At 36.6% G+C, this 14,132-nt stretch overlaps 3 protein-coding genes across 3 annotated transcripts in view; 2 read left to right on the forward strand and 1 right to left on the reverse strand.

The window, feature by feature from the left end:
- LOC123920045 overlaps positions 1-14,132 on the forward strand; it is a 28,088-nt gene that overhangs the window by 68 nt on the left and 13,888 nt on the right. The gene's annotated exons all lie outside the window — the stretch shown is intronic.
- Positions 26-8,340, forward strand: LOC123920044 (pentatricopeptide repeat-containing protein At1g30610, chloroplastic). The gene is made up of 9 exons (XM_045972134.1): positions 26-1,548; positions 3,015-3,206; positions 3,376-3,457; positions 3,557-3,748; positions 4,392-4,505; positions 4,969-5,059; positions 5,144-5,301; positions 6,829-7,260; positions 7,861-8,340. The coding sequence occupies exons 1-9, from the start codon at positions 143-145 to the stop codon at positions 8,269-8,271; spliced, it is 3,078 nt and encodes a 1,025-aa protein (XP_045828090.1). The 5' UTR covers positions 26-142; the 3' UTR covers positions 8,272-8,340.
- LOC123922124 (F-box/kelch-repeat protein At3g06240-like) lies at positions 8,822-10,165 on the reverse strand. The gene has a single exon (XM_045974869.1). It carries the CDS (start codon positions 10,163-10,165, stop codon positions 8,990-8,992), a length of 1,176 nt encoding a protein of 391 aa, XP_045830825.1. The 3' UTR covers positions 8,822-8,989.

Genomic DNA, 14,132 nt, shown 5'->3' on the forward strand with positions numbered 1-14,132 from the left:
CACCACCACCACCACCACCACCACCACCACCACCACCACCATGCTCTCATTCCCTTCCCATTTCACCACTCACTCCAACGAACGATGATGAAACAATCACTACTACGTTCGTAATTCGCAATTCCTCAACCAAGATAACAAAATGGTACTTATTGCCTTCGAATTCAACTCCAATTTCACTTCCTCTACTTTGCATTATGCTTCCAATTCATTCTCTCATACTAGAAACTTCAATTTTACTCCGCTTATGCTTTCTATCAAGAATGATGCTTCTAATCATTCTAATTTTGTTACTCACAAGGAATTGGAATTTAAACCATCTTTTGATGAATATTTAAAGGCTATGGAGTCTGCCAAATCTGTTATTAGGGTTAAGAAAACATCCAAAAATGAGTCTGATGATGGAAATCATGTTAGAAATTTCAGAAGGGTTGGACCGAAAATTCGTAGGAAAGATGCAGCTTTCGAAGATGATGAAGCAGAAACAGGAAAATTGAATAAAGGGTTTAAGAATGAAAATGGTGAGAAAGAAAGTAATCTTGATTATAGGACAAAGAAGAATAATTGGAGTCATAGTATAGAGCCGAAATCTGATAACTGTAGTGGAAGGAAATCTGATAACCGTAGTGGAGGGATTAGCAATAAGATAATTAGGTCTAATTCGAATGGTAGCCGTGGTGGGAGTGTTGTAGAGAGGGGAGCCAATTATGGGTTATATTCTTCAAAGATGTCCAAAGAAGAGGGTTTTGGTAGAAGAGAAAGAGATCATAGTAGAAAGGGTAAAACCCTTGGTGGTGATCGTTTTGTAGACAGAAAAAAACCTATGGATCGTGGTCCTGGTAAAAGATATAGTGAAATTGAGAGTTTGACGAATAGAAATGGACGGATGAATGTCAAATCAAATGCAAGTAGTAGTTCGAATGGTGGCCGTGGTGAGAGTGTTGCAGAGAGGGAGGTCAATTATGGTTTATATTCTTCAAAGATGTCAGAAGAAGAGGGTTTTGGTAGAAGAGAAAGAGATCATAGTAGAAAGGGTGAAACCCTTGGTAGTGATAGTTTTGTAGATAGAAAAAAACCTATGGATGGTGGTCCTGGTAAAAGGTATCGTGAAATTGAGAGTTTGACGAATAGTAATGGACGGATGAATGTAAAACCGAATGGAAGTAGTAAGCGTTTTGTTAATAGGGGTTATGATTCGGACAATTTGGAGGTGGAACGAGCAGCATTTAAGAATCTTGAGGGCCCTAACAATGTTATAAGTAAGGCTCACTTTTCGCATAAAGATAGTTTTGTAGATAGAAAAAAAGCTATGGATAGTGGTCCTGGTAAAAGGTATAGTGAAATTCAGAGTTTGATTAATAGAAATGGACGGATGAATGTTAAATCGAATGGAAGTAGTAAGCGTTTTCTTAATAGGGGTTATGATTCAGACAATTTGGAGGTGGAACGAGCAGCGTTTAAGAATCTTGAGGACCCGAACAATGTTATCAGTAAGGCTCACTTTTCACATAAAGAATTGGAGGAGAGAATCCAGAAGCTAGCTAAACAGTATGTTATTTACTCATTCTTTCATGGTTTTGGGATATCTGAATTGGACAAAATAACGCACTCGGGAATTCAGCGTATACATATATATTTTTACACTGAATTTTATTTTGTTTTCTGAACAAAGTTTTATGAAAATGCTGCCTCAATTGAAGCAATCTTCAAATGATGCTAAATACCTAAACCTGCATGCTTCAATACTTTCAGCTGAGATATATGATTGTTTGGCTTTTCATACTCATTTACTTTTGTTGATGTAAATTTATTCCTACAGGAGCTTCTCTTAGAAAATCGATATTGGGCCTAAGTCAAACCTACAAAACCGGCTTGTAAGGTGAGGATTGCCCTCACTTTATAAACATTTAGTCAGGCCATCTCTCAACCGATGTGAGACTTCTTAACACACCCCCTCACGCCCAGCACTTTTGGGCTTGGTGCGTGGATATAAACGGTGGGTGGCCCGATAGCGGAAACCTGATAACAGGTGGCCCAACGGATTGTGGAGAGGCTCTGATACCATGTCAGATAACCGATTATCCCAAAAGCTTAAGCTCTTAGGATATGGCCACATTAATGCTTTTATATTATTTCTAATAGCTTCCTCACATTGCACTTTAGTGGTTTTCCATATATATAAATTGGACTTCTGGAGTTGAACCAGCGTCCTACAAGTCAGTGTAGGAAGAACAAGTTTTTGCCTCAGCTGAAACTTAATATGAAGTTCATTTACATTAAATGTGACTTTTAAGTTGGTGTTCTCTAGATTTATAATTTAGAGTTCACTTTTTACATCAATTCTGTTATTTATGCCATGTGTCTGTTGAAAATTCTCGGGACGAGAAACTAATATTTAGCTCTTACGGAATCTGTATATGACCGGTCCTTTTTGGGAATGGCTGGTGATTACGCTTTTTGGGAGGGACTTGTTATTTGCCGACCTTTCATTTTCTACTGTTATCTTATTCACGAGAGTCTTGTGCTTAAAGCATTATTTGTCTCTGCATCTGTGAGACTGTTAGCCCTTAATTAAAGTAGGGAGATAAAGAATGCAAAAGAAGTTGTGTATTTCATATGGGAAAAACACCATACTCAGCTTTAGATGGGCTCCTCCAAATTTATGAAGCAAAATAATGATTCAAATAATGCATCACGATCCTCAGGAATATTTGGTTTAAAATATTGTATTAGTAATAAAGTTGAACTCTACAGACTCTTTATTTTTCTTTCTAGTATCTGTAGGTTTCTTCCTTCTTGTTAAATTAACTTTTCAGACATTAGTATGGCTGAATAGATATTACAGATATCTTGCAGGTAGACACCGTTTCACATGGGGATTTATTATTTTCTTTCTTTCCAGACTTAAGTTGACAATCTAATAACTATTCTCAGTATGTGATTTTAGGAATTTTCATTACTATTTTATTCATGTGTAAGTGTTTCTTTCTTGTCTTGACGATTTTCTTGAATAGGCTGAATGGTGTGGATGTCAATTCACCTGAATGGATGTTTTCTAAGATGATAAGAAGTGCAAAGCTCAAATTTAATGACTATTCTATAAGAAGGCTTATCACAATCTTAGGAAATCTCGGAAACTGGCAGCGAGTGATACAAGTCATCGAATGGCTTCAAAAGCGTGAGCGCTTCCAGTCCCATAAACCAAGGTACTTGAATAGCCAGTGGTACACTTAGTATGACTAACACCTGGATGGCAAGCTCGTAGTGGAACCTTTTAAGATGTCAAGTTTTATTTCTGGCTAGTCAATGCCCTTTTTCCTTTTTGGTTTTTGTTTTGTTACATGTAGCTATTAATATGCTACTCTTTGACATTAGGCATGTATACAATGCTGCACTTGACGCACTTGGGAAGTTGAGGAGACCTGTGGAAGCACTAAATGTATTTCATGCAATGCAGGTAATGCAGCTATCAGTGCGATATGCTTGTTTTTAGTAAAACTAATGTTAAATAACATGAAATGCAAACAACTCCACTAACATTTTCCTTTTCTTCCAGCAACAAATGTCCACATATCCTGACTTAGTAGCTTATCATAGTATTGCTGTTACTCTTGGGCAAGCAGGGCACATGAAGCAACTCTTTGATGTGATTGATATTATGCGATCTCACCCAAAGAAGAAGTTCAGTAAAGGGGTATTTGAGAACTGGGACCCAAGGCTGGAACCTGATATTGTAGTTTATAATGCAGTAAGTTGTTAAAAATGAACTTGGTTTTAGATGTTTCAAGAGATAGTTGTTCTGCACCATATCTTTGGAGTTGGAGGCCACTTCTAGATTGAAATGGATGGCTTTTGGGTCAGACATTTCATCTTTCTGAATGTACATGTTAAAGTCCAAGAATAGATATTCTAACAGGAAAATCCATTTTCATGCAGCTAATTCTTGATTGGTCTCAAAATTAATAATTTTATGATCAATTTAAAGATTAAAATACTTTCTATTTGTCCATTAGCTGCTTGATACTGCAAATTTTATTTTTCTTTTCTCTTTGTCCTTTTGATTGCCATACGAAGGTTTTGATGATCCATCATCTTCCCGTGAATGTCCCAAGTGAATTTTGCAATCCAAAGTTTCTTAAGAGACATCACGCTTGCACACTTTGTGTGCATACCTTAGTCTTTCTGCCGTGCGTTTGTTTAATCTCTATACTATTGTGGTTGGATTTCCACATACCCATACCCTGTATTGATTGAATAACTATTTTCCTTCTCTGCTTTAGCGTTCTATTTGAAACTAGGCTATTTTTTCTTGTAAAAAATATCTTTTGTAGTTGTCCTGTTTCCCGATTAAAGGTCTGATTTAGTATTTTATATATCAAATGCATATGCAGGTCCTTAATGCATGCGTTAAGGGGAAACAGTGGGAAGGAGCATTTTGGGTTTTACAGCAGTTAAAGAAGCAAAACATAAAACCTTCGGCTGCAACATATGGCCTAGTTATGGAGGTATTGGTTGCTTCTGGTGTTTCTATGACTTACGGTTACATTACATATGTGCATTTTATTGAGTCCTGATATATAACAAAACATTTTAATCATTCCGAGACTTAAAATTGGGCTGTTAAATTTAATAATATTAAGATTCTAAGATTCTATTATAAATTGTGAGTACTAACAAAGAGAAAAATAATAAGCTGCTAAAATAGTTAATTAATTTAAAAGAGTTATTCATTACACACTTGGAGTTGAAGAAAATATTTAAATTTAGTACTTAATTAGTAAGAGATGTGACTAATAATTCAAATTTTTCTTTAAAAAGAAAAAAGAAGAGTATAAGCATAACCCGTTATATTGCAATTGGGTAAATCTGATTCCTTGGAAGAACAGGAAACCTACAAATGCAAATGCATCTATGAGTGAATGTTGACTTGCACATAATTCACAAATTTGTGTAATACTTGTTGAACAGGTGATGTTTTCATGTGGCAAATACAACTTGGTTCATGAATTTTTTAGAAAACTTCAGAAATCTTCTATTCCTAATCCATTAACATATAGAGGTATTCTCATTTATTTTCACATCCATGTGAATCACCTAATAACATCATGTGATTATTATCTTGACCTGCACTTGTTATGTGCAGTTCTCGTGAATACATTTTGGAAAGAGGGAAAAATTGATGAGGCTGTATCGGCTGTCCTCGAAATGGAAAGACGTGGAATTGTTGGCTCTGCTTCTCTTTATTATGATCTAGCTCGATGCCTGTGTGCAGCTGGAAGACGTCACGAGGCACTGATGCAGGTGCTTTTTGTTATTCCTATTTTTTTCTTTCAGTTGCTTTTCTGAAAGGGTTGGGAAGGCAGGGAGGGGTAGATATGCTAATGTGCAATGTCCATTTCGTTTTCATTCAATATTATAAGTGCATTAATAGCCGTATGATGTATTTTTAAAATTATTGTAACAAGGTCGAGTTATACTTACATAAAAGTCGGAGCTTAAAAAATCTCCAAGAAGAAAGAACATCCCAAAGGTGAAATAGCCGTACTATGAGAAAATAAGCAATTCAAATTGAATTCTTGATATTTTCTAAATTTTCCACTTTTTAGGAAAGGACTTCAATTTTTCAGAGTAAACTCACTTAAGTTGGTCCTCCCAATTTACATCTGTCACCACCTTAGTGCTAGATTTTTTGGACCTATTTTGAGACTAATGTGGTACCTTGTAGATCCTGGCCATATTTTTTGGATGACTAATGTATCTGTGTGACTTTGGAGAACCAACTTGATAGTGTATTCTTCATTATTCTCAAGCCACATATTCCAAAGTCCCCTTAATGCAAGAAGGAGTGACCCTATCACCCAAACCCCTCCCCTCATATCTAACAGTACATAGCTCCATCACATAAGGCATCAGCAAGATGTAATGCCGAACAAACTCAACAGTTTGTAAGAGACAAGGCAATAGTTGTTCCACAGTCCCACCATCCACCTACCCATACACGAAGAAACTATAATAACATTGCACTTCCTTGAATTAGGCTGTGAAAATGTTTTAGGAAGGAGTTGTCCTCCTGAGTTAAGAGACCTTTTGGTAGAATTTCTTTTTTTGAACAAGCCTTTTGGTAGAATTTCATTTGAATTTGATTGATATAAGTTTAATTTCATGGAATTATGTACCAATAAGTTTATAACAATTTGATATATTGTCTCCATCCGATGGGTCCATTCACCAGTGAAAAGGTGGGGGATGAATCCACAAAATTTTCAAAGCAAGGTATAATGATTTGGATTTGGAAAGAAATGGAGGAGATTACTGATCAATGATCATTTTTTTTTTAATTTTCTTTTTCAATTTCTTCTAAGTCTGAGTGTAGCCTAAGAAATATAATAAAGGGAAAATTGTGAAAAAGTTCTATTAGTAGCACAATGAATCTCCAATACACACCCACACACAAATGGACTGGTAACTAGCAATTGATGAAATACAACATAGGATAAAGTGCACCATGTTCCTTCCTAAGTAATATATATATCTATGGAATTTATAATGCTTCCACCTTATTTATATCAACTAACATACTCCAAACAACATGAATTGTCAATGTTATGGCCTTCAGGGGAGTGTGATGAATCTGATGATAACTTCAGTTGACATAAGTTGATTGGACCATTGTAATTTTTGTTGATTCTGTGATGTATAAATTCTAAGTTCAAAGATAAGTGTCGTGGTCGTTATGAAAAGTTATGTTAATTCTAGTGTGCAAGGGTATTTGTACAATTTAAAAGGCTTGATCACTGATGTCTGTTGGTATTGTTCGTCCTTTGACAGATAGACAAGATATGTAAGGTTGCAAATAAACCACTGGTAGTGACCTACACTGGCTTGATGCAAGCAAGTTTAGACTCTGGAAACATTCAAGACGGAGCTTACATTTTTGAAAAAATGAAGGACATATGTGCTCCGAATCTGGTTACTTACAACATAATGCTGAAAGCATACGTTGATCATGAGATGTTTCAAGAAGCTAAAGAGTTATTTGAGCAAATGTTAGAAAACACAAATCATTTGAGTCGAAAAGATGATTACAAAATGCGAGTGATACCAGATATATACACATTCAATACCATGTTAGATGCATGTGCTGCAGAAAAAAGATGGATTTATTTTGACTATGTTTACCAGAGGATGCTGTACCATGGTTATCACTTCAATCCAAAACGGCATCTTCAAATGATTTTGGAGGCTTCTAGAGCTGGAAAGGTGACCTTTCTATTCTTTTTTCTCCATATTCATTGATTTATGAATGAAGGCATATGTTAATTTGGGATATATGCTTAATAAGGTAGGAGTAGTTATGAATAAAACCTTGCATAGTAATGTGTATTTTCTTGCTATCCTCTTCATTTTTTTGCTGGTCAATGTTACTTTGAATAATGTGTATTTTAGACAGGAAAATGATTACAAGAATCTAAACAAATGCATATATGCTTCAGTTAAAGATGTTGCGGATTACCCGTTTGTATGATATCCCTATTCGCGTACATGTATATTTTGTGCTGCTGAGCCCTTATATTAGTATGAATATGTCATGTTTGATTCAAAATCTTGATATTTTTTTAATGATTTCTCATAATCTTGTTATACACCCTTGTATGTTTTGATTGACATATTATACTTGTTTCTATAGTAAGTACACTTTTGTCTTGAATTTGTTCTACTATGCTGTTATAAAATCTTAGCTCTAACCTTCTCTTTCTTGGTAGAGACTACATAATTACTCCTAACAAATAATAGATCTCAAACTTTACGAAGAACTTTGAGATCATTTCGTTGACAAGTAGAACTTTGCTTTGTTTTCAGGAAGAGCCATTGGAGATAACATGGAAGCACTTGGCTGACACAGATAGAATTCCACCAGTTTCTCTAATCAAGGAGAGGTTCTGTACAAAGCTTGAGAAGGATGATTATATTGTTGCTCTCAAATGTATCACCAGTAACACCCCAAAAGACTTGCAACCATTTTCGAAGTCGTCGTGGTTGAATCTATTCAAAGAAAATTCTCAACGGTTTCAGAAGGATACACTTGTTAGACTAATGAATGCAGCTAGCAATGTAATTTCCAATACTAGTGTGCCAAATCCAGCACTTGTGTGTTTAATTCAATCATGCAAAGAATTTTGTTTTGCTACTAATCTCAGTGTAGCTGACATGGATTCAACAAACAATGTATTTGCATTAGAAAGCAAAGGGGAAGTAACCAATACTAGGTGAACATTTGTATCCTAAATTTTGGTATATAAACTCATTCAAAAATGTAATGAAAGTATTCCATTAAATGCATCTCATGCAAGTTTACAAATGCCGCATCTTTTGGAATTTGAATTCTCTACATTCAAAAACTCTAATTTTACTAAAGCACCGTTGTTAATAGTATTTAATCAAGACCAATCCACATAATGTATGCCACAACCTACCCAACATAATGACAATATCATGTTAAGCTGTGCTTATATGTTGTCGTGTAAAAGACTTGGAAAATCACTTAAAATTGATTTCTAACCTGCAACACAAAATCAAAACCAGAAACATGAGGCAAAATCTGTTCCATTGGACTCAATCTCCATTGTTTCTTCAACTTCGTTCCGTTCATATATGGAATTTGGATATTTTGCAAAATAAATTAGAAATTGATAGGGTATATTACTGGGCCATCAAGCTTTAAACACATGTTAATTAATGATTTGGAATATGAAAGAAAAAAAAATTAAAGCACACAATTAAACATAGAGGCATCTTGACAAAGAAAAAAAAAAACACAAGAGGCATAAATCTCTTTAGCAGAATGTAATGATTTTTCTTATAGTTGCCTGGATATAAGTTATTTCAACATCAAATAAGATGTTGATCCATCATCCCAAACAAAAATAAAGATTGTAAAATCCCAATAATCATGGTCATAAATCTCTTGCTTAAAAATCAAATTAATGATTTATCCTCCAAATGAAAGAAAATTTTTCCTATAAAATAACACATGAGAATAAATTCCTTGAATGCCGAGCTCCTCAATCTTCTGCGTGCTCAAGTTAAACAGAAATATTTCACCATCTTCTTTTGTAAAAAATATAGCACCCTTTTTTCCTGTTCCGATAGGACGCTCAATGCAAGACAATGGTCCAACAATAAACAGTTTAGTCCATGATTCTTTCACACCAACTTCATATAAAATTGATATGTCAAAGGTAGATGTACCAATAATCCATGTGATAAAAGCAATAAAACCACATAACTCCACCAAGTGATGATAAAACATATATTCATCAGCCACATCTATAGGCACGTCTAAGGGTATAAGTGTTGTAAATAACACTTCATTGGCCAAATCAAATGACGCCAAGGCGGATTTAACATTTGGAAGGTCACTATCTATATAGTCCCACCAATTACACTTTCCATCCAAGTAAAGTCGCTCACCTAAGTAACTACCCCGCACAGAAGAATCATGCCACGTATCAAGTTTTTTCCAAGAGTTACTTCTAAGACTGTATGTCTCATAAAAGGAATCACGTAATATATCTTCATGCGGCAAATCATGATATGAAATGCCAAGATATTCACAATCTCCGAAAGATGGTGGAAAATAAGATACATGCCTAAGCAATTTATAATCATCTCTAACATGGTCATAGCCAAACCCATGAAGATAAATGAGAAATTGCTGATAAGGTGGTACAGACTCGAGAGGACTTGGAGGAATGACTTTGAATTCTTTTGTTGTTGGGTTCCAAAATACAATTCTATCATTATTCTGTGAGTATAGGCAAAGAATTCCGGTAATACTACCAGAATCTAAAATGCCAAAATTAGGATTCTCCTCTTGAAATGAATTAGGCAAATCTAATTCAACCATATTCTCAAATCTATCACTATAAGGTGAATGAAAAACTTTATCACCAATTGGTAGAAGAAGAGATGTATCCTCATAGCAAGAATGATGATTGGATATGAAATTGTTGCGAAAAATACTCATGAAATTATTGTTTTCAAATAAAAGAGACCATGGTTTACTAACACATCCAAATCGCTTCAAAGATTTTAGGGGCAATTTTGATAAAATGGAAAATATAAGATCATCATATATGTAGTTTCTAACCTTTTCCCTTATCATAGTGTTGGACATAAATTTGGTATTTATCAATTAAATATAATTGGTGGGTCCAATATTTATTTTGGGGGTTATATTATCAAAACAAAACTTTCAAAGTTGATGTCGAGAACTCCCTATGTCGAAGCAGAAAAGCGTTTCGAGAGCTGTAGAAGATGCGTATAGTTTTGGTTTTACCAGGAGGCTATCGAAGGCGCAAAATCGAATCGAGAGATAGTTGGGCCAAGCCCAAAAAAGAAACAACGAATGGCCCAAAAGATCTTGGCGCGCGCTGAAGGAATGAAAGATGAAAGTGGAGAACGTGGTCGACGTGGCAAATGAAGGAGCGTCCAGATGATCGAGAAACAGTTACCACTTAGTAGTAGTATTTATAGTAGTTTTTCATTTGGAACAAGGGTCACAAAATTTATACAAACATTCTCTCTAAAAATTCTAAGTACTCAGCGATCGAACGAACGGAATTCGAAGGAGAAATGTATGTTTTGTGAACCATCTTTATTTGTAATTGTTTTTCATTCAATGCAATGCAATTTGTTTTCCAGTAATTTTTTCTAAGTCTGAATCCAGATACTTGCTTGAGAAACTGCTACTTCGAGGCGATTCGAATTAGTTTCTCTTGTATGCTTTAAAATATTTTAATTCCTAAGTGTTTGTTTCCTTAGTCAAACGAACATTCAAACAGTTTTCTTGAAACGAATAAACACAAAATTGTCCTGAGATTTACTAGTTGATCTCGCGAGTTTAAATACTTAAACTAGCGGTTGTTTACCAAATACCAACGTAAACAAATTGGCACGCCCAGTGGGACGGGTTTTGTGTTTGTTAAAGTTGTGTTTATTGTTATATTGTGGAAAAAAAAAAAAACTTGTTACTTGCATATAACTCATGATAAGTTAGGTTATGGTTAAAACTACTCAGAGATCTAATCCTAGTAAAACTCCAAGTTCTAGTGCGATGAGTAGTGAAGCAAGTTCGAGTGGTGGAGTCGATCCGCCTCCACAAAGTTTGGTAACATCTGAGTTGGTGAATGTTCCAATATTCTCCAGTCCAACCATTTCGACTGTGCATGATGTTATTCCAACTTTGCCAGTACCAACTATGGCAATTCCGTCCGTAACTGCTGGTTTTGGACGTTCGAAACCACCATCAGGTCAGGGCTTTATGTATGGGCCTCCCCCCACACTTGGCTTAGGAATGCCAAGTTTCGAACCTGATAGGTATACTTCGTCAAGGGTAACTCCCACACCCTTAACGACTGCATCTGTGCTGTCTTTGAGACAGCAAATGGATGAGAGCAACCACGAAATGGTTAATCTCTTAACACAACAAATAGGTACTGTGTTTAATCCATTAATTCAGAATACCAATGAGAGTTATCAAATGTTGGCATTTCAAATGAGTCGAATTGCAGATTTTTTTGGGACACCTCCACCACCTCCTAGAGTAAATCCCATTACTCCACAAGTAATATTACCTGCAATGTCTTCGACCCCAGTGCAGCAGAGGCCAACCTATGTGGCTGCTGAAACAGTTCCTAACCCAACACCTACGCCAGTTGTACAAGAGGAAACCTATTATCCTCACGAGGTTAATCAAATGCCTCAAGTAGTAAATCAAAACCCTCCTGTTATGAACCCAAATCCACAAATGGTACATCAGAACCCCCCAGTGGTAATGGTTAGGAGGAACCAGGATCCTGACGAGGTAGTGCGAGAGGTGCAAAACAATAATTTGCTTGGCCAACACAATTTGGCTAACATGGTCGAAACGATTTTGGCCCAAAACGGCCTAAACACGGGTTGTCGAAGGCCAAACTTTGTCTCTGCTTTCACTGAATATGTGCTGCAAACCGAGTTACCAAGAGGTTGGAAAGTCCCAAAATACACTAAGTTTGCTGGGGACACTAATGAGTCAACCGTAGAACATATTGCCAGGTATCTAGCTGAGTCGGGGAATTTGGCGAATAATGAAAACTTGCGAATGAAGTATTTTCCTAATTCGCTTACCAAGAATGCATTTACTTGGTTTACAACTTTGCCTCCCAATTCGATCAATAGTTGGGCCCAATTGGAAAGGATTTTCCATGAGCAATTTTATATGGGCCAAACTAAGATAAGTCTGAAAGAGTTAGCCAGTGTAAAAAGAAAAAACCAAGAGTCAATTGATGACTATCTAAATAGGTTTCGTTTGCTGAAATCCAGGTGCTTTACTCAAGTGCCTGAACACGAGCTAGTGGAAATGGCTGCTGGTGGGTTAGATTATTCAATTCGAAAGAAATTGGATACCCAATACCTTCGAGACATGTCACAGTTGGCTGACAGAGTGAGACAAATCGAAAGGTTAAAAGCTGAAAAAGTTAGAAATTCTAAGTTTCAGAAAAAGAAAGAAATAGGTTTTGTTGACTCCTATGATAATGAAATTGATTATGAAACGAGTGATGAATACTTAGATTTCGACGATAGTGATATTAATGTGGCTGAATTAAAGCCTGGGCCTCCTTACACTTGCAAATTGTTGAGGCCGTCGAATGGAAAAAATCCTATCGAACCAAAAAATGATAAGTTTGTTACGAAGACTTATACTTTCGACATCACTAAATGTGATGAAATTTTTGACTTATTGGTGACTGACGGCCAAATTATTGTGCCAAAAGATATGAAAATACCACCAATAGAACAAAGAAAGAAAAGAGGTTATTGTAAGTTTCATAATTATTTGGGACATAAAACTTATCAATGTGTTGTTTTCAGGGATTTGGTGCAAAAAGCGCTGAATGAAGGAAGGCTGAAGTATGCTGATAAGGCTAAGCCTCCAATGAAGGTAGATTCAGATCCTTTGCCACCTGCAGACGCTACCTATGTCGAAGTCTATGACTGCAACATGGTCGAAGTGATAGATGCTACTGCTCCAATCAAGGCTGTGCCTGAAGAGGAGTATGAAAAGAGGGTACGTGAGGTGTATCCCAATGCTGAGGAAGAATTGGTGGACTTCCTAAATAGGTGCAAGCTGAAGAATGCTGAAGTGATGCTTTGCCCTAGATGCAGTGCTGTGTGCGACAAAGAGGCTACTGCAGGCCTCCAAAGTGTTGTACCTTATGCTGAAAACAAGAGGAAATGGCCAAAATCTAGGCCAAATCAAAAAGCTTGGCCTTACAGAGGAGCCAATTGGGGAAAGCCTATTACCAAAGGCCTTTCGATCCAGCAAAGGCTAGGCCCCCAGAACACTTTCAAACCATCTGGGAGAGCACCTGTTAACCAATGGGTGAGTGGACAGTATGTCACTTTCAATCGAAGGATGATGGAAAATGGAAGCTCTAGCAATGTTAACGTGAACATTGTAGCTGAACCCAAGGGTTCAAAAGTGGTAGCTGGGAAAGAAACAGTGAATGCTGCCACTGAAGTCAACAAATACTCTTATAGGAATAACTATAAGGGAAAAAATCCTATGACCCGCACTCAGTGGCGAAGGTTCCAGAGGAAACAAAAGTTGCCAGCAAAAGAGGCTGGGGGCAAGGCTGTTGCAACCCAAAAGGTTGAAAAGGTCGAAATGGCCAAGAGGCCAGTAAAGGAGAGGCTTTCCATAATATTGGAAGAGCCAATAGCTGAAAATGCCCAAGGAGGGGCAGAAGATGAAGATGACATGGAGGATGATGATCTCCTGGATGAGGGGTCTGATTTTGATGTCATGGTCAATGTGGTGTCGATTCTGCCATTGGAATATGATATACCTACTGAAGTCAATGAGCTGGAAGAGGACTTCGAAGCCCTCAATTTGGCTGATCATAAGCCAATGTGTTATTATGTTATGCAAAATGGTTGTGTCGAAGAGCAAAAAGCTGTCTTCGAAAAGCCAGATCTGGGAATGCAGAACCACTTGAAGGCTTTGTTTATTAGGGCAAAAGTCAATGGTGTGGGAATCAATAAAGTCTTAGTGGATGGAGGAGCCGTGGTGAATATCATGCCTCACTTCA

The sequence above is a fragment of the Trifolium pratense genome, linkage group LG4 (assembly GCF_020283565.1).
Source record: "Trifolium pratense cultivar HEN17-A07 linkage group LG4, ARS_RC_1.1, whole genome shotgun sequence".
Taxonomy (NCBI): Eukaryota; Viridiplantae; Streptophyta; class Magnoliopsida; order Fabales; family Fabaceae; genus Trifolium; species Trifolium pratense.